Source organism: Malania oleifera, chromosome 11 (assembly GCF_029873635.1).
Source record: "Malania oleifera isolate guangnan ecotype guangnan chromosome 11, ASM2987363v1, whole genome shotgun sequence".
Lineage (NCBI taxonomy): Eukaryota > Viridiplantae > Streptophyta > Magnoliopsida > Santalales > Ximeniaceae > Malania > Malania oleifera.
Window position 1 is genome coordinate 31,718,526 of NC_080427.1, and position 26,018 is coordinate 31,744,543.

Consider the following 26,018-nt stretch of genomic DNA (forward strand, 5'->3'; position numbering starts at 1 on the left):
ACCTATCCTAATTAATTATGATAGCACTATTGTAATTGGTAGAGTAAATAACCATTATTATAACACGGTAAATCTAGACCCATAAGAAGGACACAATACCATGAGATTGTATTTGAGTAGTGGCATCATTAATGTAAATTATATAAGATCTACTAAGAATATTGCAGATCCATTAAGTAAGGTCTTGGCAAGAGAAAGGGTCTGGAATACATCGAGGGGGTGGAGTTAAAGCATATAAAATCATGAACCACGTATGAGGATACCCAACCCAAGGTCCAAAGATTCTATAATTGGACTCAATGAAAGAACGAATTATACAATGGTCGTAAGAAATGCACTATTATCTTAAACTCATCCCTATGGTGTAAGTATGTTTATCCTATAACGAGGGACGTTGAGTTTTTAAAACTCTTAATGATAAATACGTATCCTTTCTGAGTGGGATGTTATAGTTACACGAGCACCCTTTACATATTTCACCCATGTGAGCACGAGAGTGGGGCCGCTTTCTATGAAAATTGGTTTTATTCTCAAATATGCTTATGAAACTAGGATTAGCACAAGGCTGAAAAGTATTTGTTGTTGAAGCTCATAACATTCATGTATTTCACAAATCCAAAAATCATTTAGGTGAGTTTACCTTGATTAAGCACATGGATAACGAAATGTCTAGTGTGCCTATAAATAAACTCCTATATTCTTGGATACAATATAATTTCTACGCACCAATCTCTTCACATCATTTTCATCATCGTACAAGTCTAGAGAGTTCAATAACTTAAGAAATGTGTTCTTTTATAGAGCTTTGGATTTCTCCATCTTAAGTTGTAGAAGGTGGAGACTTTGGCAGCCACCAAACCGGCCACTTCTGTTGAATTTGGAGACGGGCAACGACCAACCCAGCCCACCTTCATTGAAATTAAGCCACCTACTGCAAAATTTTACCCTCATCCATGGCTATATAAATGAGATGTGTGTGTATGTAATCTGTGTGCATGAAGTGTGGGAAGAAGTGAAAGGAACAGAGTGTAATCTGTGTTGAGAGAGAGAGTTGAGTTAAGTAGTGACTCCTCCTCCTTGTAATTTTTTCTCCCAATTATAGTGAGATTGGTGTGCTCAATGGACGTAGGTCAGATTAGACCGAACCACATTAAATATGGTGTTCTATTTTTGTTTGTTTATATTTGCTTGTGTGTGATTATTATTCCTAGATCCCCCAACAATTGGTATCAAAGCTAGAACGGAGCAAAATCACCAGATCCGACCAAATCGCTAGATCCGAGCCTCCACTCAGTATCTCAAAACTGAGTTTTGAGCCCACCAATGTGTTCCTCTCGACAAGACGAAGCCAATGGGGCAAACCGAAGGTCGAATGGAGTTCCCACGAGCCCGCACGCGCCTCAACAGTCTATCGTTGAAGCCACGCACCTCCACGCGCCTTCACGTGCCTCTCGGTAGCCGACGAGTAGTCTCACGCACTCCCACGCGCCAGTGAGCTCACAACGAGGCTCAAGGTTGAAGACAGCTTACGTCAACGTGACGTCAGCGTCCCCATCAGCTCCTCGCAATGCCACATCACGCCACATCTTGTCTAGTCATCAGCGCCTAGTTAGCCAACCACCTCACCGTGCCACATCAGCACTGTCAGTCCAATCAGTTGCCATGCCAGCATTGGGGCCTACATTTTCCATGTCAACAAGCCCGCATTGCCACGTCAACAAACGGCGTCAACTAATGGCGTCAGGTATATTCTGTTAAGGAGGAGAATATTCTGTTAAGCTTAACGGAAGTTGATCAGTTTGACCGAAGAGTTTGACCAAGCTTTTCAAAGTCATTTTAGATCCATTTTTTGAACGAGTTGAACCATTTCTAAGGTTTTCAGTCGTTCCGGACCCAATCGTGAGCTAATTCCATCTCTAGACAGGCAGATTGAGATGTCGAACGAAAAAAGATCAAAGATCGATATGCTTGACAGCACCAATTTCGATTTCTGGAAGATGCTGATTAAGAACTACTTGTTTGGTAAGGAGTTGCACTTACCATTGAAGGGAAAGTCAGAATCCATGAAAGAGGGCGAGTGGGAGTTGCTTGATCAAAAAGCTCTCGAAGCCATCAGGATGACGCTGACAGAGTCTGTTGCCTTCAATATCAAGCACTTGACAACCACCAAGTCTCTTATGGATGCGCTCTCCAACATTTACGAGGGGTCATCGGCCGAAAATAAGGTACACTTAATAAAAAGGTTATTTACCATGAACATGTTCGCAGGTAAAAGTTTTAGTAGACATCTGAATAATTTCAACGAGCTGTCAGATCAACTTGCCTCAGTTGGAATTACATTGAAAATGAAATTTGTGTCTTAATGATTCTTAGTTAGTTGCCTGAGAGTTGGAAAGGTATTGTTATTGCGATCACTAGCTTCACATGAAAATTGAAGTTGAAGTATGACGAGGACATTAGCATGATTTTGATGAAAGAGATCAAGATGCAGTCAAATAATGCCTCCACTTCAAGTTTAGCCTTGAACGTGGAAAGTCGAGGAAAAGGAAGCAGGCATGAGCAATCAAACAATCGCAGCAGATCAAGGACCAAGCTGTCTAGATTCAAAAATACCCAGAGGTTCCCAGGGCACAAAGAACATTGAGTGTTGGAACTGTGGAAAGACCAGGAATTACAAAAATCAAAGCAAAGGTCCAAGAAAAGAATCTGAGGCAAAGACAGAAGCAAATCTCGCCTTTTCTTCTGGAAAAAGAGATGCATTGATAAGCTCTTTGGAGAGCAAGCAGGAGTCTTAAGTCTTAGACTTCAGAGCCTCATTTCATGCCACTTGCAGCAGAGATTGCCTAGAGGAGTATACACCAAGCAATTACAGTAAGGTGTACCTTGACAATGATCAACCTTACGATATAGCCAACAAGGAAATTGTGAAGATCAAGATGAATGGGTCCATATGGAAGCTAAAGGATGTCAAATACATTCTAGACCTGAGAAAGAACTTGATCTCAGTTGAACAACTGACAAATGAGGGACACATCACAACATTCATTGGCGATGAATGGAAGATTTCAAAGGGTGCACTAACGATTGCACAAGATAAGACTAGAACACTTTATCTGACCTCCAATGTCTACATTTCTATTTCAGTTGCAGCAAGAAATGTGGATAGCAACATTTGGCACCAATGACTCGGTCACATAAGCGAGAAGGGACTTAAGGTGATGCACTCAAAGGGAAAATTGAGTGGTCTACGGTCAGTAGAGATTGACATGTGCGAGGATTGCATACTCGGGAAACAAAAGAGTGTCAGTTTCCAAAAATACACCCATACCCCAAATAAGGAGAGACTAGAACTAGTCCACTCAGATGTATGGGGACCGACAACCATCTCATCCATAGGCGGGAGAAATTACTTCGTGACATTTATTGACGATCATTCACGGAAGGTATGGATTTACTTTTTGAAACATAAGTCGGATGTCTTTGATGCTTTCAAGGTATGGAAAGTAATGGTTGAAAATGAAACTGGTTTAAAAATCAAGAAGCTAAGAACGGACAATGAAGGTGAGTGTGAAGACACTAGGTTCAAGAAATTTTGCTATGAGCATGATATCAGGATGGAAAAAAATGTGCCAAGTACGCCCCAGCACAACGGCGTAGCCGAGTGGATGAATCGAACGTTGACTGAAAGAGCTAGAAGCATACGTATCCAATCAGACTTACCAAAGCAGTTATGGGCAGAAGCAGTCAACACAGCAGCGTACTTAATTAACAGGAGTCTATCAGTACCATTGGACCACCGTCTACCAAAAGAAGTATGGAGTGGAAAAGAGGTGAGACTTTCACATTTAAAGTTTTTGGTTGTATTGCTTATGTGCATATCAGTGATCATGTCAAAAACAGGCTTGTTCCAAAGTCCTGGAAATGCACCTTCATCGATTACGGTGAAAATGAGTATGGGTATCACATTTGGGACGATGAAAACAAGAAGGTTATCAAAAGCAAACATGATCTTCAATGAAAAGGTGATGTACAAGGACAAACACACAACAGAACCCACTGAACTAGTTCAGAATGAATCAACCTATGTAGACATGGATGATGTCCCAAAAGGTGTTGAGACACAACAGCAAAATGCCGAGAATCTTCAGGAGGAGGAACCAATGGAGCATATCATGGCACCACTGCCACCTACTCTAGCTTCAGAGCTTAGGAAATCTTTTCGGCCCCATGTACCAAATAAAAGGTATATGGATTATTTACTTCTTACAGATGGAGGAGAGCCCGAAAGCTATGATGAAACATGTCAGGTGGGAGATTCGAACAAGTGGAAGCTTGCGATGAAGGACGAGATGAAGTCCCTCACCTCCAACAAAACATGGGAACTAGCTGAGTTGCCCAAAGGTAAGAAGGCTCTTCATAACAAGTGGGTGTACAGAATCAAAGAGGAGCATGATGCTCCAGGAGGTACAAGGCCCAGTTGGTAGTCAAAGGCTTTGAACAGAAGGAAGGAATTGACTACACAGACATCTTTGCACCAATTGTGAAATTAACAACCATCATATCAGTCTTAAGCATTGTTGCCTCGAATGGCCTATATCTCAAGCAGTTGGATATGAAGACGGCATTTCTTCACGGTGATCTAGATGAGGAGATTTACATGCACCAACCAGAAGGATTCTCAGTGAAAGGTAAAGAGAAACTTGTGTGCAGGTTGAAGAAGAGCTTGTATGGTCTCAAACAAGCTCCCAAGCAATGGTACCAAAAATTTGACGGTCTTATGTGCAGGAATGATTTTTAAAAGTGCAACACCGACCACTGTTGCTACTTCAAAAGGTATCAGTCTAGCTATATCATTTTGTTGTTATATATCGATAACATGTTAACCGTAGGACCAGATATAGAAGAGATCAGAAAATTAAAGCAGCAATTGTCAAAAGAGTTTGACATGAAGGACATGAGTTCAGCAAAGCAAATACTTGGAATGCGAATCTCCAGAGATAAGCAACAAGGAACGTTGCAATTATCTCAATCAAAGTACATTAGTCATGTTTTACAAAGCTTCAACATGAGCAGCGCCAAAGTGGTTTAAATACTATTAACCGGACACTTTTGCCTCTCTAAAGATCAGGCTCCCCTTAAAATTACTGAGATAAGGACACTTTTTATAGGGCAAAATACATGGGGAATAGATGGGAAATTTTAATATTCTAGGGACTTAACAACTCATTAAATAAACCTAGAAACAAGGCAAAAAATATGACAAGTTCCTAGACTAAATAACTCACTTCTGTGCTATTAATGGATGATGGATGTATTCCAAACAGAACTTTGAATAAGAATCACACTGGCTGCAACTTGCTGACTAAATAATTTTGTTACTAAATGTTCTATTGACCGTAAGCTAAATTGTTTGCTGACTTTTCAACTAAATAACTGAATTAACTAACTTCAGTAGATTCACGGCATTCTCACAAATTCCCCTCTAAAGCCGTCAGTCCTAACATGTCTCTAAACTTCAAAACCTTCTCAATAGTAATAGGTTTTGTGAGCATGTCCGCTGGTTGTTCATTAGTGCTGATGAATTGTAGCTGAATTTCTTCCTTCTGCACAAGGTCACGAAAAAAGTGATGTCTGACCGCAATATGCTTTGTCCTGGCATGAAAAACTAGGTTCTTAGTTAGAGCTATTGCTGACATATTATCGCAATATATGGTTGTGGAACCCTCTTGCTTCAGCCCTAAATCACTAAGTAATTTCCTCAGCCAAACTCCTTCACAAGCAGCCTCTATTGCTGAAATATATTCTACTTCTGCAGATGACAAGGCAACAGTATTTGCTTTCTTGAACAACATGAAATGATGCCATTTCCAAGGTAGAAAACATATACCGATGTGCTTTTTCGATCATCAACTGATCCGGCTCAATCACTGTCAATGAAACCGGTCAAAACAAACTCAAAAACTTTGCTACACTTCAGTCCAAGTTTTAGTGTGCCTTTAAGGTATCTTAATACCCTTTGTGCTGCTGCATAATGAAGTACACTTGGGTTGTGCATGAACGTAGACAACATACTACAACTTGTGTAATATCAAGCCTAGTATGAGTCAAGTAAATAAGGAATCCAATTAAACTCCTCTACTAATTTTCGTCAAATTTCATAGCTCCATCATCAGAATTTAATTTTTCATTTAGAACCATAGGAGCACTTACAGCCTTACAGTCCTTCATATGAAATTTCTTCAAGATATTAGCTGCATACTTTTCTTGGGAAATGAAAATTTCCCTTCTTCCTTGCTTAACTTGCATCCTGAGGAAGTACTTCATGATCCCTAAGTTTGTCATCTTAAAATTTTTCATCATTAAGTGCTTGTAATCAGCAAGTAAATGAAGATTGCATCCAAAGTAAATCAAATCATCAACGTACAAGCAAACAATGATGAAATCAATTTCTTTTTTAAAAAAAATAAAGAGCTGGTTCATGAGAGCTTTTCTGAAATCCTGAATTTTGAAAATATGAATCAATCTTACTGTTCCAAGCTCGTGGAGCTTGTTTGAGGCCATACAAAGTCTTGTTTAGTTTATACACCTTTTCTTCTTTGCCCTTCACTTCATATCCACATGGCTGCTCAACATAAACTTTCTCATTCTGTTCTCCATTACGAAACGCAGATTTAACATCCATTTGATACACATTTAACTCCAATTTGCGGCTATTGCAAGTACAAGCCGAATTGTCTCAATTCTTGCAACCGGTGCAAAGGTCTCGTTGAAATCAACTCAAGGTTGTTGAGAATAACCTTTGGCAACCAATCTGGCCTTGTACTTCTGAACGGAACCATCCTCATTGTACTTGGTTTTGTAAACCCACTTGAGACCAATAATGTCTTTGCCTTTAGGAGGATCCACAAGCTTCCATGTGTTGTTCTTTTCAATCACGTTCAGCTCTTCTTCCATGGCCTTTTTCCATTTTTTATCCTTCACTGCATCTTCAAAATTTTGTGGCTCACAAGAGAAAAGAGCAAATTCAGAATTTTCATTAGAAAAATAGCTTCTAAAATCACCATACCTCTCCAGAGGTCTTCTAACTCTTTCAGATCTTCTTAGGACAGGTGAAGAGGATGAAGTTCCTTCATTTATGAATTTTCAGATTTTGAACTAAGGTTCCCAAATGCAATTTTAGCGTCTGAAATTGCTGGATTCTAAGATTCAATAGCTTATTTTGGTCTTGTTGCTTCAGCTGGCACAAAATTTGGAATATTTATTGAGTTCTGGCCACTAGAAGACCACTGCTATACCCCCCTTTCGTCAAAAATGACATCTCTTGCCACTATTAGCTTGTAATTAACAGGATTCAGCAGCCGGTAGCCTTTTGATTCATCGCTATACCCAATAAACAAAAGTTTTTCTCCCTTCTGATCAAACTTGTCCTTATTAGGAGCTTTGTTGAGTGAGTAAGCTAAACAACCAAACACTTTCAGATGGCTAACATCTGGTTTTCTCCCACTCCAAGCCTCATAGGGAGTTCTATTCTTCACTGATTTTGTTGGTGACCTGTTTAAGATATAAATAGTGGTATATACAGCTTCAACCCAAAGAGAATTAGGAAGTCCTTTACCTTTTAACATGCTCCGATCCATTTCAACAATGGTACGATTCTTTCTTTCAGCAACTCCATTCTATTGAGAACTTCTACTCACTGTTAGATGCCTTCGAATGTCTTCCTTCTTGCAATAATTCATGAACGGGTGATATATGAATTCACCTCCACGATCAGTTCTTAAGGTCTTCATTTTCAGCCCACTTTGCCTTTCAATGAGAGCTTTGAACTCCAGAAATATTGAGAAGGCATATGATTTTTGCTGAATAAAATACAACCATATCATTCTAATAAAATCATCAACAAAAAGGATGAAATACCTTTTGTTTCCAAGAGATGGTGTTCTTGTGGGACCAAATTTATCCGCATGAACAAGCTCCAAAGGAGCTTTGTCCCTCTAAGAATTTTTGGGGAAAGGAAGGTGGTGCATCTTCCCATAAATACAGCCTTCACAAACTCCTTCAATTTGATTTATTTGGAGAAGACCACGAACCATATCCTTTTTCTTGAGAAGCTGCAGTCCCTTATGATTTAAATGCCCGTATCTAAGATGCCATAGTTGAGATTCGTCTGAAATTTAACTCTTCAAAGCCACTGAACTTGTGTAGATGATGGAGAGTGGAAAAACCTTGTTTCCAGTCATCTCAACTTTTGCCATCAGTGAGTTCTCCTTCTTGTCTATCATTTTGCATTCATTTCCTTCGAAATGGACTTGACATCCTTTTTGAATTAACTGCCCCACACTTAAGAGATTGTGAGCAAGACTTGGGACATAAAGAACATCATGGATGAATTTTTGCTCACTTGATATGGACTGCACTGCTATTACACATTTTCCTTCAACTTTTAAAAATCTCTCATAACCAAGAATAACGGAATTTGAAGCATTTTCATCCATTTTAACAAATAACTCACGGTTACCTATCATATGACTGCTGCAGCTACTGTCAAGGTACCAAAACCTTGTCATCGTTGCTTTCAGCATTGAAATAAGTGAGAAACACTTGCTCTTCATTATTTTTCTTACTGAAATTTGCTTCCAAACTTTCATTCTTCTTATGCAACAATCCCGGTCTGAATGGTTTGGAATGCGACACCTTCTACACCTTAAATAGCATTCAGCTGAGGTGTGATTTGACTTCTTGAATATGATGCAATTCTGTCCTTGATTGCCGGACATTTGAGGCTGAAAATTCCCACCTCTGCCACAGCCTCTTCCGCGACCGCGGGACTAATTTTTTTAGCCTCTTTGAGACTGGTCTTGTTGCTGAAAATTTCCCTTCCTCTCTTGATTTTTCCGGTTCAAATTGAGCTTTGATTGAAAAGCCTACTCCAAGGGCTGACCTGAAGATCTTTTAATTCTTTCCTCATGTGATTCTAAAGAACCACAGAGGTCAAACATGGTCATAATTGAGAGGTCTTTTGATTCTTCAATTGCTGCAACTACATGATCAAATTTTGGTGGTAAACTTCTGAGAATTTTTTCAACGATCTTTTTCTCTTCTATCCAATCACCATAAGCTCTGATTTGGTTGACTATTTCAGCAACCTTGGAGAAAAAATCTCTGATGCTTTCAAAATCTTTCTTTGCCAAGCAATCAAAGTTTTTCCAAAAAGATTGTAGTCAGATCGAGACTATTTTATTGTTTCCTTGAAATTCCTTCCGCAGTGTTTCCCATACGTCTTTAGCCTTTTGAATGCCAAAGATACGGAGATAGATGGTCGTGCTGATCCCTTGATGAAGATAACTCAAAGCAAGAGCATTATTTTATTTTTTCTTTGTTATGGGCAGATCTCTAAGAAGAGGTTGTTGTGCTTGTGTTTGTAGAAGATGAATCATCATTTACTGAAGTTGAATCATCATACCATTCTTCAATAATCTCCCATAAGTCTCATGCAATGAATAAAATTTTCATTTGATCAGCCCAGTACCCATAATTTTCTCCTTCGAAGATGGGTACTTGGTTTAATTGAACATAATTCTAGCAGAGGAAGAGGTGTTGGGCGACATGGCTCTGATACCAAATTTTGTTGGAACAGAAGAATAGAAAAAAAGAAAAAATAGAGAAGAAAAATACTGAAAAATGCCTCTTTAGTGCACTGACTTGATGAAGAAATTACACATATAAAAATCTACAGTGCTGCAGCACTTTTTGCTGGATTTTGAGATTCTTTTCTATTTTTTCACTACTTAAAATGACTAGGATAAGGCCACTATTTATAGGGCAGAGTACATGGGGAATAGATGGGAAATTTTAATATTCAAAGGACTTAACAACTCATTAAATAAACCTAGAAACAAGGCAAATAATATGACAAGTTCCTAGACTAAATAGCTCACTTCTGTGCTATTAATGGATGACAGTTGTATTCCACTTTGAAAAACTGAACAGAACTTTGAATAAGAATCATACTGGCTACAACTTGCTGACTAAATAATTTTATTGCTGAATGTTCTGCTTACTGTAAGCTAAGTTGTCTGCTGACTTTTCAACTAAATAACTGAATTAACTAACTTCAGTAGGTTCACGGCTTTCTCACATGTCATAGATACAAAAGATTGTTGCCTTATCCACTACAGAAGCTGAGTACGTAGCAATGACAGAAGCCAGCAAAGAGATGATTTGGCTTCAAGGTTTGTTGACAGAGTTTGGAATAAAGCAGGAGAGGAATGTTTTGCACAGCAACAGTCAGAGTGCGATAAATCTGACAAAGAACTCTACATTTCATTCCAGAACCAAACACATTGGACTTCGTTATCACTTTGTCAGATCTCTATTAGAGGACGGAATGCTGGCACTTGAAAAAAATTCAAGGTGGCAAGAATCCAGCAGACATGTTGACGAAGGTGGTGACTACAAAGAAGTTGAAGTTGTGCTCAACTTCAGTTGATCTTCATGCTTGAAGACAGATATGAGCACATCATTTATCTATACACTAGTTGAGATGGTGCCTCCATCTTCAAGTGGGAGATAATTGAGCTACAGAACACCTCAATGGCACTATTGATAAGTATCTATGTTTCGGCAAAGAAGACTTGAAAATTAAAGGGTATGTAGATGCCGACTTTGCTGGTGAAGTTGATCACCGCAAAACCACCACCGGATATGTGTTCACTATTAGCACAATAGTTGTTAGTTGGATGTCACAGACACAAAAAATTGTTGCCCTATCCACTACAGAAGCTGAGTACGTAGCAGTGACAGAAGTCAGTAAAGAGATGATTTGACTTCAAGGTTTGTTGATAGAGTTTGGAATAAAACAGAAGAGGAATGTTTTGCATAGTGACAGTCAGAGTGCGATACATCTAGCAAAGAACTCTGCATTTCATTCCAGAACCAAACATATTGGACTTCATTATCATTTTGTCAGATTTCTATTAGAGGACGAAGTGCTGGCACTTGAAAAAATTCAAGGTAGCTGGAATCTAGCAGAGATGTTGATGAAGTTGGTGACCACAGAGAAGTTGAAGTTATGTTCAACTTTAGTTGGTCTTCATGCTTGAAGATAGATATGAGCACATCATTTAACTATACACTAGTTGAGATGGTGTCTCCGTCTTCAAGTGGGAGATTGTTGAGCTGCAGAAGGTGGAGACGTCGACAGCCACCAACCCAGCCGCTTCTGTTGAATTTAGAGACCGGCGGCCACCAACCCAGCCCAACTTCATTGAAATTAAGCCGCCTACTGCTGAATTTCACCCCCATCCATGGCAATATAAATGAGATGTGTGTGTGTAATCTGTGTGCAAGAAGTGTGGGAAGAAGTGAGAGGAACAGAGTGTAATCTGTGTTGAGAGTGAGAGTTGAGTTGAGTAGTGGCTCCTCCTTGTAATTTTTTCTCCTAGTTATAGTGAGATTGGTGTGCTCCGTGGACGTAGGTCGAATTGGACCAAACCACGTTAAATCTGGTGTTCCATTTTTGTTTGTTTATATTTGCTTGTGTGTGATTTTTGTTCCTAGATCTACCAACATTCCATTTGTGTAGAATTAGAGAGAGTCATACAATTCAAATCGGGTTGTTGTACCCTGGGAGTAATAAGTCAAGTGGAGTTTTTCTACACTGGTTGGTGGGCCAAGCCAAAAAACTGCAGAGGGCTTGAATCTCCTTAAAGAAAGTTAAATATTCGTGTCTCAACCTAATTGTGAATCATGTTTGTATTTGATTTGTGTTTTAAGTTTTTTTTGGTATATTTGTATTAAATTTCCTAACAGCTTATAAATGTCATCATTTAATCCATAATTTGCTTCATCAACATCATTGAGATTATCAAGGTCTTCATTACGCTCTATGAATCATTATTTATCATCAAATCTTCACATATATTGGGGTACTAATCTCTATCTCAACCAAATAAACAAAATCACTTTCGAGGTTGCTATTTCTTGTACAAGTTGTGTGCTACAAGAACAAGTGAATTGTTCAAATAATTTAGCAATAGAATTAAAAATATATATAAAATTTCATCGGATCTCTCGACCTTACTATGATCCTACAGTATATTGTAAATTTGAAATTATATACATAGAATCCCAAATCATTTTGGAAACGAAAGATCATACGCTCATATGATCCCACAATTTGGACCAATTTAAACTAATCATGTCTTAAGCACTTGTGCAAGCCAAACAGTACTTTTTTGAATAGATATAGTTTTTTAAGTGGTTTCAAACAGGGGCATAGTCAAGTCGATCATAAGTTCTAAGAACTTTTATTTGAGTCAATGCTCAAGTTCAAAGATTATTAGCTTGACCGAGTTCAAGAAGAGTTGAATTTGAGTATCCCACTAAGTCAACTCAAGTTGACTCGAATACACTCCTAGCTGGGAGTCATCTGATTCACCATGATTTATGGCAGAAAACCACTCATTACAATTTACTATATTTTGCAGTAGTAATAACTTTCCCAAATGTCAGCATTCATTGCAGTGAATTCTAAACACGTATGCATGCACAAACAACACCCAAGAGAAGTCAGCGGAGCAATCTAATTTCTGTAGGATATTCAAATATGTTCCTAAGCTAATATAACTTGCCCAATAATTTTTAGAGTGGTTCACAACAGTAACGCAGGGTGTCTAGTATGTCAACCATTTGCAGTCGGGAAAAATGGTTGGCAACCATTGTGCACCGAGCAGCCCTTTTTTTTTAACCATATAAGAAATGAGTTGAACAATCAACATGAAACCTTCATTTGATCACATAACAACATTGAATCTACAAAGGCTCAAAATCTACAAAAGCTCAAAAGCCAACATTATCCTTTGAATTTTGAACACATCTCAAACAATTCCCAGCATAAACAAACTCAAAAGCATTTTGGATGTGTAGACCTGCATCCTTCTCCTCATAGTTATCAAAAAACACTAACACCCTAGTGAACCACAAATTGGTAAAAAAATGTTCCAAAACATGGTGCATTTCATTCCTAAACACTAGATCTAATGATCCAAAATTTTAAATCAAATATTTTTCACATAACATTCTTTTAATACTTAAAGGGAGAATTATCACCATTATTAATAAATTTGACAAAAGAAATGTCTTCTAGATTTAGAAAAACCTCAACATAATCTCCAAAATATACAAGTGCCATTATATATTGGTCACCAATATATCTATATAATTACATACCCCTAATTCCACATTTTAAAGTATATGTTGTACTACAATCCTGTTCCCATTGAACCACAATTTTTCGTGTTTGGTAACATTGGTCTCCCAGTTTAGTGTAACTTAATTCAAATTGAACAGACAATCGAATCATATATTCATCATCTAATAAATAATTTCATGCATACCAATGAATAAGCAAAACTCAATAAAAATCTCCATTACCCATCTATCAAATATCAACAGCAAATCAACCATACCACCGGTAACCACCCCCACCATAAAAGGAAATAGGGCAAAAAATTTGATTGAAACTTGAAAGCTCCGAAAGAGTAAACCAAACCATGCACAGCTGAGTGCAAATACCTTCAGCAATATCAGACTCTGCTCTTTCTTCTACAAGGTTCTTATCCACCATAAAACCATCCAAGTTACCAATTTTTTGTTGATGGACTTCAGCATTTCTTGTAGTCGCTTCTTGCTCCTTCTTTTCCATGTGGAACTTGTTGAGCTTTTCTTCAAACTCCTCAATGCATGATTTAAGTTCTGGTTTCGCAAACTTCTTGCTCTGGTTTATAATGGTATGAAACAATAAATACATGTATTAGATATTTAATCATAAAAAAGGTGGTGCAAAAAAGAAAAAGAAAAAGAAAAAAATGAATGAAGAGGATAATTGTACCTTGTTTATTATGCTTTTGAAATGATCCATCACAGTATCCTCACATAAAGCATGTTCGTATGTTTTAAACAAATCCATGAGCTTCTTCATCCCTTTTTCAGTGAAAGCCAGCTGAGAGAGGCAGTAAGAAAGACACTCCCATTGTCTGATATCTGCAGCAAGATGGTAGTCCCAACAAAGAACCAATAACTGCCCTTAATCATAATTTAATAAGAAAAATTTATACAAATATGAAACACCAAAATTTGTGCAGATGCCATGACCTAAACAACAATTAGCACAGGAGGGAAAAAAAAATATCTTGAAAATCAGAAAGCAATGATTTAAAGCCAAAAACTGACAGCAGCTTCTATCTCATTCCATGCTAAAGGTTACAAATGACAAACTCTTCCAAAACAACATTGCAGCCACAGCATACAACCCATGGAATCTTAGAAAGCCTCATAGATAAACATAAGTTAACATAGGCAGAAGTCCTATGTAGAAGGACTAGTTTCTTTTATGGAACAGAAAAAGTATTATGACCAGATTTAGTGTTTAACTCTCTATCTGAAGATAGTTTTTTCAACTGGATCAAATGACACAAGATTGATTTGATTAACACAAATGGTCAGCAAGAATTTAAATAGTAACTTAGTAATTTTTTTAAAAATCAATGCAACTTATAATTTAGACCTCCCTAATTGAAGCATAGCAAACCAGTTAACCTAAAAGTTCTCAGCAAAATTATGTTCTAGATTTGTTACAGATTCAGTTATATAAACCAAATTTGCTTCAAGCATCTGCTAAAGTTTGACACAAGCAAGGAAACCTAATATTTTGTCTCATTTCATGCAAAAAACACACAAATAAAAGTTAACATGGTAAAACAAGCACCAGATTAGCATGAAAATAAGGTGAGATATGATTAAAATTAACTGCAAAAGCACATACCTGTGACTCCACTAAACCTATTGCAGAGCTTTTCAACTAGTGCTTCCATTTGTTTGTCCTATAAATGTATATAAATAATGCAAAATAGTTTCTGAGAAAATTCCAGCCATTGCAACTTAATTAACAAACAGCACAACAAGCAATTAAAATATTTATAACAAAAAAAAAATGTTGAACAATCGATACCTTCTTGATGGAACCAATTAAGAATTGCATGATGTTGCAGAAAGACTCCCCCTTCAGATTCTGGTTGGATAATTTTCCAAGGATATCGGGAAGCAAATTATATATTGGATTGCTTCCTGTAAAGTACATTATTAAAAATTTAAAATAAAAAAAAGAAAAAGTTTTAGCATGTAATAATCATCAAAAAATTAACTGTTATGCATCACATTTCACCTATTGTCCATGTATGAGGAAATGGAAATTTCCGTTCTCAAATAAAAAATTCATCTTTATTTTAACTTTCAGATGGTATTTGGAAGTATGTTACAGAGTTAAGAAGTGGTGATACTAGTAATGGCTTTAAAATAGGCATTTTTTTGTTGATTTTGAATTAAGTAATGATGAAAATTTTGTGCTTGTCAATTTGAGTGTCAAAAACAAGCAAACACAAGCGGTAAGTCAACAACTGGTCCACATGATAATTGTTTACAAATTTACAAAATCATTTTAGGCACCATAGCAGTTTACCTTTCTTTGACAGCTCATGAAAGAAAAGTTTGGCTAGATTTGAAATCCTTTCATCTTCATCTTCAATTCGCGCAGCCATTTCATTTATATACCCCTTTACCTGGTCAAACAGAGATGACACATACACTTAAAAGGATAGCAACAAAAGAGGAGGGATATTGAATGTTGACCCACCTCTCATACCTTCATCATATCATTCAATATGAGATGAGATAGCACCAAAACTGCATTCTTCCTCACAGAAACTGAAGGATCCCGTAACCGAGCATACATGTTTTCAGTCCATGGTTCTAACAGATTAGGAAAACGAACTGCCAAATCTCCAAGAGCAATTGTGCAGTTGGAACGAACAGTGTCTGATGGTGCACTGTCTACAACCGTGAAGAGAAGCTGGAGATTTGAATTGCTGAAAATGCAATTAGTTTAAAGGTTTTAGTAACAATATTTGGTTCCTCTTTTATAAATGAGAGAGTAAGGCTGAACACATATGTGCGTGACTCAGTGTATGTGTGTGCGTGAGAGAGAGAGAGAGAGAGAGAGAGAATCAAGGAGCTCACCAGAAATCTGCATCAATAATCATAAGTTGACATAGAGCAAGCATGCCAGATGCCTGCAGTTCAGGATACTAGAAAGAATACAGATCTCATGTTAGTTTTTTGCCCAATTTGACAGACATACAGACCTAGAGAGAGAGAGAGAGAGAGACGGAGACTAAATATTAATGAGGTAAAAATTCCTTTGCATTACTAATGTCATATATTATTGTCAAGTAGAGACAATCATTTAAGAATTTAAAGTTTCTGAAATTAGCTCATGCCTTTCAAAAATACTGGCCATGGGCACACACCATGGCTCCAAATATTTTTCATTTTAATGTCCTGTTATTTAATGAAAAAGATAGTTAAAGCGACAAAGGAAGTCAAGACTAATTCTATGTTTGAGTGAATGGATTTTGGGCATTAGATTTGGATTTGGATGGATTTGGACAAAATTCAATACAATTTTGTATTACATTTTGTCCAAATCCACACAAATCCAAATCCAAGACCTCTTCCAAACATAGGACAAATACTATTTCATTTGTGTTTGCAGTCTCAAAAAGAATGATGATTATGGACATGGGCATAATGAAGCAATCACCTTCTGCATCAAGCTAAAATTTCGGCAAAGTTTTGACAGGAAAGGTGCACAATGCGCAATCAAGTTCTTCTCAGCAGAAACACAAGAAACAATCTCTTTCTCAGCTCTTTCTGAAAGCATATCAAGTATGGCATCGTCTGAGGCAGCGAGACCTAGCTCGGCATTGATACCATCGTCCTGCTAGACATCAACAAAGGAAGAATTCAGTGGGGAAATTTTAGCAGAAAATGAATGAATAAATGAGAGACATAATGATGATGACAACAACAATGATGATGACCACGAAAAAATAATAATGACAGTAGCACCATGCAAAATCCATCTCACCTTTGCTGCATCAACAGGAGTTGTACCATTACTCTGAACATTTTGACCCTCTGCACCTATTTTCTCTTTTTTCACTTTTTGTTTCTGGATCTTCCGTAGGCAGGACTCAATATATACCAACTGGCTCATGGCAACGTGGCTTACAACAAATAAAAATCGACTGAGTTTTGATACTTGGACTGTGGTAAGGACAGCAGCGCTGCTGCTGTTGATTTCATTTTGCAACTCATGCCCTTCACTACGATCAAATACAGAACTAAGAGATTGTTTTACCAGGTCAGCAGCTAAGGTTTCAGGAGTGGGATGAAGTGCATATATAGCACCTATGGCTTTTTCAGCAGCAGAATACCATATGTTTTCTGGAAGCCAAAAGCCAGTTACTAGGCTTTCTAGAATGCCAAATACCCGGTTGCCATTACTAGACAACATTTTAGTCTTGTCCTCTTCAGACAATCTCTGAAGAGCAATGCATGCCGTTCTGGCAAGCAGAGGTTCCAATTTTGCCCAACGACCAAACCCAATATCAATTATGTCCTGTACATGAGAACCAAGAACCGTAGTAGATGATTTTGCTGCCATACAAAGGACAGATAAAGCACCACGACTTTGTTCTCCAGTGGTTCCATTGATGTTAAAACAGAAGAAATCCCATAAGGCTGCTATCTGTGAAACAAATATTTGTTTGACCCTCTCAGTCCTCACAGTGTGGGAAGAAAAGAACTTAGACTAGAACATTGTTTATATAGGAGTAAAATTGAAATAAAAGATTATCTAGTATAAGCAACAATTTTATGCTTATGAGTTATGATAGAATGAAACAGATGGTCGATATAAACAGAACAGCTATCTTGGTGCAGTTGAAACTTTTTAACTGTGATGTTGTCACAAATCATGAACGCAATAAATTGTTGCTTTAATGAAGAACTTCAGCTTTGAAGTTTGGCATAATTCTCATTATGTATTGCTTTGTCCTTAAAAAAGTTTTGTCGAGCATAACAGCTTGTGAAACAACCACTTGATATAACAATTAACAGCTTAAGCTTTTACTTATAAGACAATAATGTAAATAAAGCACTAGACATACGAAAAGCTGTTACTCCTCGCGTCTTTCTAGCAGTATTTTTTTGTGGAATTAGAACATAATAGTACTTTGTGGAAATAGCACATAATAATACAAGTGTAGATATATGGTCAGTTGATGCGTGCAACATATGCCGACACCACATATTCCTGAAATTTAAAGCTGATAGTGTAGGGTGTATTCAAGGTTAAATTCATCACAAATTCACAATACATTTCACGTTTCACCTATGCTTTTTCAAGGCCCCATGATAGCTTATGATCATTCTTAGTCTTTGAAACCCTTCAGCAAGTGGCAATTATGAAAACCAAAGAGGTTGCTAGACTATATCACAATAAGGAATTAAAATTCAAATGTCAATTAAATTTGAAATCTAATCAAAGTTCACTGAATTTTCTTGATCAAAAGAATCTATTCAAGAAACCAATCGTAAATCGAGTACAAACATTTCAACACTGCCAAGTTATAACCACTCTTATCTAACCAGAAACCTCGAAAGAAGCTATAATAATTACAAAAATAATAATAATAATAATAATAATAAGTCTTTAATGAACACCTCTGTAGAAATTCAAATTCAAATTTTAAGACTCCAATTTCCAAAAGTGCCCTCCAATTGATGCAAGTAAAGTTTAAAATTTTAGTTTTCAATAAAGTGCATTTAAAGTTATCAATCTTTAGTAGCTGAGACTAAACAACTGTAACAGTGAACTTGTTTAAAGGTGCACTAGCAATTAAGTAAAAATTGTTGAGAAAATATTTGCACCATTTTAAGAATTCCTTTTTTATTTTCATGGCTAATTGTTGAACTCTATAATCCTTTGAAAAAATGTCTCTGCCCTCACACTGCCTACAATATGCCTTTCTCACGGTACCTGTTCATCAATTTCATGAAAGATATAGGAAAAACCCACCAAGTCCAAAATGCTCCCACACCACATTTTGGGTCTGGGGAGGTCAAGATATTCGCAGCCTTACTTCCATACATGGAGAGATTGTTCCCAAGATTTTAATCTTTGACCTCAAAGTTGGGTGTAACACTCACAATTGAACCAAAGACCACCTTCAAAATTTCCAAAATATCAAAATTGCATAAAGCTCCCATGCCCCACTATAGGTCTTGGAAGAGCATATTGTGCACTTCAGAGTCTTACCTCTGCATGAGCCATGAAGCTCCTGTTATTTGAACCTAGAACCTTTCGCACTATTCCCATTGAGTCAATGCTATTTGCACATTTCTAAGAAGATGGTAAAATAACAACAGTAAGCCTCAAAAGATTAACTTTTTACCTATGCATTTTACCCAAAAAAAAAAAAAACTCTTTATCTAAGGGCATGTTTGGTATCATTGTTGTTTTTTATTTTCAATTTATGTTTCTACACAGTGAAGAAACATAATATAAAAACGCATTTGGTTATGTTGTCAGTTTTCTGTATCTCTTTCTGGTTTTCAGCTGTTTGCCAAAAAATAGGAAACCAGATTTTATGGTTTTCAGCTATTTTAAAAACCTGCTGCTAGAACTTTTAATATTCAGAAGTGGTTCTTTTCTTATTAAATTATTCATTTAATACACTTCTAAATTAAAATCAAAATTAAATGATCATATAAATTTAAATATAATGAAAATATATATATATAAATTTCAAAAAATAATAATAAAGTCAATTTCAAAATAATTTTACTATTATTCATTATCATGACCAATAATTTTTTTATTGTAAAGTAAATTTTGAAAATAGAACAATTAAATATAAAAAAAATTGTTTCTATTATAGTAATTTTTAATGTATATTATTTGTAATTTTATTATTTTAATAATATTTTTATAATATTATTTGATTTAAAGATTTAAATAAACATTTTTTAATTAAGTTTTTAATTTGTATTAGTTTTATAAATGTTAACCAACCAGGTAACTGGTTTCTAGGTTTCTAGTTTCTGTTTCTAGTTTTTAGTTTTTGTTTCTCAATTTTTTGACAGTGATACCAAACGGCCCCTAAACAAGCTCTATAACCTAGCAGCAAATGAATATTAGAAGCAACAATATTGTTCTCTACTCTGCAGATAAAACATACCAAACAATCAATAAATAATATAAATAATAAAGAGAACCAAAAATCAAAAGCAATCTTGCATAATGCTATTCTTTACCCAGTGTCTCTAAAGCAATAAGAACTTGGACTTCATCAATTCATCCTTGAATATTTTCTATCAGTGCCAACCATGTAGTCTAGCATAAGTGTCCTATAAAGCTTGAGCTCCATAGCTGTCATCATGTATAGGCAGACAATTGAAATATTCCAATCTGAAATATCTGTTATAATTTTTTAGAATGGTTGGCTTAGGCAACAGTACAAATTATCAGTTTTTTTCACATCAAATACAGAATATTTGTGAGTCCAAACTTGCGTATATAACAGCCTAACATCTTTCAACTGGCTTATGGGAGAAAATATGGAAAGAGAGAAAATTAACATACCAAGCTCATAGATATATCACCTTTGGATACCAATGCAGCAACTATGGATTCCAAAGCTGCAAGATCTCCAATATTTGAATCTATGGCAAGATTTAAAAGATTTTTAGCAGTTTCTGTAGGATTTTTTCTGACATATATCGTAATAAATGCATTCTCAACAGCTTCATAAATGGATTTGTCCTGTGAAAACACCTGTAAACAGACAACATAGGAAAGACACTCATAAAAGTCAAATATATATAAAGAACCAAAATTGCAAAGCAGAAAACCAAGAAGAAATGAAAACTTCATATTACTAGAAAAAATGGATTGTGTCCCTTCTCTTGCTTGGAAGATTATGCCCTAACACAACCTATCAAAATCAAAACATTACCAGTGGTAACATCTTGCGGAGGCAAGCTTCTGCACCGTCAATTTGGAACTGTTTACACCTCATTAGTAAAAGAATTGTGTTCTCAACATCAGTGGCAGAAGATGAAGCCATTAGTTGAACAAGAACTGGCATTGTGGCAGAAACACATTTTGAAAACCTCAAGCCAGCCTCAAGTGATGCAACCAAGGCCCTTGTCTGCTCCAAATTTCCAACATCTGGCACAGAACTATCCTTCTGCACATTCTCATCTTCAGTATTAGGTATACAACTATCTGTTATACTCTCTTGCGGGTTATTGGTCATTCCTTCGGCATTTGTATGAACAACCTCACCATCTTCATTGCAGTTATCATTATCAGATGGTAACCCATCCAAGACACTCTCTGAAGTGATGACTGGTTCAAGTTCATTTAACTTTTTCTTGTACTGTTCCAAGGTTGCTTCAAAAGAAGCTACTCGAAGTTGTGGACCAAATGGATTATGCTGCAACATCATGATAAGTAAATTTAATGCAGATTTTCTAACAATTGCACTCTTATCCTCCAACCTCCCAGCTGCAACCACCGCAACTTCATTCCACAAACCAATTGTAATAGAATGTTCTTCGCATAGTTCAGCCCAAACCTGAAGAACCCGACTCCTAGTATATGCAGAAACATCACGGCATCGTTCAAGCAAGATTTCCAACATGGCTTGCTTGGTTCGAAGACGAAGAGATTTTGAATTCACTTCACCTTCAATGTCCTTAAATGCTTTTGCGACTAACTTCCCCAACACCCCAACAAGAGCATTCCTTATCTTATAAGATTCTCCACCAAAGTGTGGTACCAATAGTCCAATGTTGGTTGAAATTAATTTGGGCATACAATCTGCAAGCTCTACCAGAAAACGCCCTATATTTTCAGCTCCAACAGTATCCTTCACATAGTCCTTTGGGTTGGTTCTTCCAATCTCTCTAATGACGCAGGCGGCCAAACTCCCATCAGCATACTTCTTATCAGCACCCGCCACAGCATCAGCCATGTGAGTAACAACAAAATCATATTTGTGAATTAGGTGGAGGATTGAAGCACATGACTGCTGTGTGTAATGGTATTTTGTGGCACAAGTCCCAATTATGCGGCACAAAGCATCTTTTGCTTCTGAGTCTTTTAACAGATATGCATTCTCAAACATAGAGAATGCGTTTCTAAAATAATCCAAATGAACAAACTCAAGTTAAAATCATTAAATAAGGGGAAAAAAACCATTCAGCATATAAATTTCTGCAAAATTGAAGATTAAAAAACCATACAACGTACTTCATAATGAAAGATAAATAATTTTCATCTGGATCCGATGACCCAAAGAGCAACGCAAGGTTGATCTCTAGTGAATTAGCAATCAGGTTTAGTATCCGGCCCCTCTGTGACTCCCAACTCCATGAATTTATAGGTTGTTTCTTGCGGGTACCCACCAAAACCTAAGCTCAGGCATAAATACCTTCAGAAACTAATAGTGGCTAATACGAGAGAGAGAGAGAGAGAGAGAGAGAGAGAGAGAGAGAGAGAGAGATGGTTACCTTAGAATGGTTGTTGGAACTAGCATTAGACTCCTCAGCAAGAACAATATTGAGGATGAAGAAAGTATAGATTTTGAAAGCATTGCGATGGGAGGCAACCCGGTCCAATGTGGGATGATCATCATCCGGAGTTTGGGGGACCCGCGAGAGGGAATCAACATTTGGAATAAGAACACTGAAATTTGAACGAAGACTCTCTACAAGATTGAATTTAGAAGGCGGGCCGAGACTTGAAAAATCTCTTACTAATGAATATACACGATCAAACACATCTTGCTCTTCGATGCAGAAAAGCTCCTTGTCAGATAGATCAAAGGATACACCTGTTTCAAACAATAATTACAAAATAAATATAAAACAGAGCACGATTGTAAGAAGGGGCTGGCAGGATTTTTTGAAATCATATTTTCAGCTGCTTAGTTCCCAGCGAACTGTTCAACATTTTGGAAATAATTTTCCTGCTTTTAAGAGCTAGAATCACTGCGCCTTTCGTTTCTATAAGCAACAATGCCCCAGTGACCAAAATTCCAACCTAGAACTAGCCAATCAGACACAGTAATTGACTTGAAGTCACAAACTCACTGAGAAAACTAAAAACAGACGAAAATTCGAGTGTTCAGTTCGATGTAATTTCTCTTCCTACTCCTCGGGAACTAAACAGAATTAGGGATTTAGTTTCAAGGGTTTGCAGACGGCTGAACAGGGAAAGATAAGACTAACCTTTGACGAATTCAGCGAGTTCGGAGGGAGGAAGTGAGGTGATAGCGAAGGGGTTTTGAGCATAGAGACGGCCATCCTCGGGCTCTTCTTCTAGGGCGCGAAGATTCTTCGGGAAGATGAAGTGCGAAGCCATGAGAGAACGAGAGAGAGAGAGAGAGAGAGAGAAGGAGGCGTTCAAACTGGAAATTTCAAATGAAACTGAAACTCAAAGAAGCGGGAATGTACAAACGGCATTCGGATCAACACGGGCCCGAGCATTTTAATGGATCTTTAATAAATTTTAAGCCCAAACTCGGCCCTCGAAAACATCAGAACTTGGTCCAGTTGTGAAAGGCAGAAGCCCGGCCCAGATAATTGATTGGCAGAGAGAAATAACATGAGAAAAAATAATTATCAAGGAGTATAATTTATAAAGTAAATTTTGTGTTGTGTTTTAAAACAATAATTTTCTGTTATTCTAAAAAAAATATTTAAGAATATTATTTCTAAATGACCAATTTTTTGCATGAGCATTTGTCTAATAATTACCACTATTTTTCTTCTTCAACTATTATAACTATATTTAAAAAACATTAACCTTTTATCCAATTCCATTTTTCAAATTAGGGTAATTTAAGTTTCCTAATGGCTTGTTTGGTTAAGCTTTTCAAGAAAACTAAAAGATATAAAAAAAAAAAAAAATTATTAAAAATATTCCATGTTTTTTTTTTTTTATTACGCACCAGGTATCCACGTGTCCGTTTTACGGTCCACGTGACTAATCCTGCGTTCCTTGAAGTTGACCCCACAACTCCAAAGGGAGGGTAAATTCAGGAGTTCAGGGGTGAAAATGAGCTCAGGAGGGTTTGAACACCTGGCCTCATGAGAGGCACTCCCGCGACCCACATTACCACCTGAACCACACCCTGGGGGTTTTTTGTTTTTTTTTTTTCTTGAAACCATTTTTGATGTATATCAAAATACCATTATTTTGAGTTTTTAAAATATATGTTTGTTTATCAATGTAGGTACAATCCAAAATGCTGCTGTATTATTTTTGCTTGTGTATGTTATGTTTCAACTTCCTTCTCTTTCCTCATGGTTCGTAGATGGGATTGGAAAGAGTTAAAAAAAAAAATGGGAGTAAAAAATTTGATGAAATTCTTTTTCTTTTAGGGTCTGTTTGGATGTTGAAAATTAATGATGAAATTGTTAGGATGTTTGGTACAGAGGAAAAAAAAAAGTAAAAGGAAAAATGTAGGTAAAATAAAGATGGAAGAGAAAAATTTTATTTCCTAAAAAAATGGTAAGGAAATTGAAAGAAAATGAGGGAAAATTTTAGCGGGCCCTCCCGGGTCCTCCCTCACTCCAATGCACGAACAAACTCGCCTTACATTTTCCTTTTCCTCTTTTGTAGACCCCTCCCTCTTTCATTTTCCTCTTCCTCTTCCTCTTCTATCTTCCACTCCCTCTTCTATATGTCGTCTACCTCATTCTCTTTTGTCTTCCTTTTTCCCTTCCACCTTCCTCTTTCTCCTTTTTTCCCTTTTCCATGGTCTCCCAAGGCAAATCAAATGTTCTACTTCTAATCGTCCTCTATCGATAGGTAATAGTAACAAATTGCCTCAAATGAATAATATGCAATAATTTTAGCCACTGATTCTACAGAGAATTCCTCGTTCCGTCTTTTTCCTTATGGTTCGTAGATGAAATTGGAAAGAGTAAAAAAATAAAAAGAAAATAGGAGTAGAAATTTTGATGAAATTCTTTTTTTCTTTTTGGGTCTATTTGGATCTTGAAATTTGATGATGGGCGTTGAAATTTTGATGAAATTATTTTTCTTTTAGGGTTTGTTTGGATCTTGAAAATTGATAAGGAGAACTGTTAGGATGTTTGGTACAGAGGAAACAAGTAAAAGGAAAAAGGTAGGGAAAATAAATATGGAAGAAAGAAATTTTATTTCCTAAAAAAAAATGGTAAGGAAATTGAAGGAAAATGAGGGAAAAAATTTTCAGCCTCTCCTGACTCTCCCCTCATTCCAATGCAAGAAGAGACTCACCTTCCATCTTCCTCTTCCTTTTCCTCTTCTAGCTTACCCTTCCTTTTCCATTTTTCTCTTCCTTTTTCTATTTGTCGTGTCACGCCCCGAACCCGCGGATGGGTTCCAGGTGTGAATGTAGTAACCTAATTTGTCTTTGTATCAATTAAAATATACATGATACTACATTGAATGAGGGTCCGACCCCGTGGGGTACACGTACACCCTATACACATTCACATACATATTCATACTCATCAAATATGCAGCGGAAATGTTCTTTCTATACATACAACATATAATACCAGAGTCTATACATAACTGAAAATAACATCCCAAAATACAATACATACTCCGGGTGTCTACAAAACCCAACACTGACAACCTGGTTACAAAACTCATACCTACACAGGTACTAAACGTAGCTAAACGACACCCTCGCTTCCAGACGCTAGGATGTTAGTTTTGGCTACCCGAAGGACCTAAAAAATATTTGTATATTCGGGGTGAGATGCCTCTTAGTAAGGAAGAAAGTAAGTTATATCAGTGTGTGGCATACAAGTGTTATTTCGGCGTAAAACATAACATAATACAATATAGTTCAATACAATTCTAGTATTTTTCATAAATCCTTTCCAATACATACGATACCAAACATACGGTCAGTGTCGTCACACTCAAACATTCGATACCCTACAATAACTAAAGCCTCACAGCAATATCATTGCCAGTACAGTGTAGCTCACACCCATCAGTGACCAGTCGGAAAAAACAAATGATATTTCACACCCTTGGATATAAA

The 26,018-nt window shown here is 36.8% G+C and overlaps 1 protein-coding gene across 3 annotated transcripts in view; it reads right to left on the minus strand.

Annotated features, from left to right (window-relative positions):
• Nucleotides 1-23,396, minus strand: part of LOC131168698 (condensin-1 complex subunit CAP-D2) — a 28,705-nt gene extending 5,309 nt beyond the window's left edge. For 2 of the 3 annotated variants that reach the window (XM_058091750.1, XM_058128325.1), the window contains exons 1-14: nucleotides 23,200-23,396; nucleotides 22,480-22,802; nucleotides 22,220-22,380; nucleotides 20,919-22,107; nucleotides 20,546-20,737; nucleotides 16,985-17,647; nucleotides 16,658-16,837; nucleotides 16,075-16,142; nucleotides 15,701-15,923; nucleotides 15,518-15,617; nucleotides 15,011-15,126; nucleotides 14,825-14,882; nucleotides 13,892-14,043; nucleotides 13,576-13,777 (exon numbers count right to left, since the gene is read on the minus strand). In XM_058091750.1, coding sequence (XP_057947733.1) covers nucleotides 13,576-13,777; nucleotides 13,892-14,043; nucleotides 14,825-14,882; nucleotides 15,011-15,126; nucleotides 15,518-15,617; nucleotides 15,701-15,923; nucleotides 16,075-16,142; nucleotides 16,658-16,837; nucleotides 16,985-17,647; nucleotides 20,546-20,737; nucleotides 20,919-22,107; nucleotides 22,220-22,380; nucleotides 22,480-22,802; nucleotides 23,200-23,332 — 3,760 coding nt within the window. In that variant the 5' untranslated portion in view covers nucleotides 23,333-23,396. The remainder of the gene's footprint in view (nucleotides 1-13,575; nucleotides 13,778-13,891; nucleotides 14,044-14,824; nucleotides 14,883-15,010; nucleotides 15,127-15,517; nucleotides 15,618-15,700; nucleotides 15,924-16,074; nucleotides 16,143-16,657; nucleotides 16,838-16,984; nucleotides 17,648-20,545; nucleotides 20,738-20,918; nucleotides 22,108-22,219; nucleotides 22,381-22,479; nucleotides 22,803-23,199) is intronic. The other variant, XM_058091749.1, reaches the window with a different exon arrangement.
• Nucleotides 23,397-26,018: the final 2,622 nt, after the last annotated feature.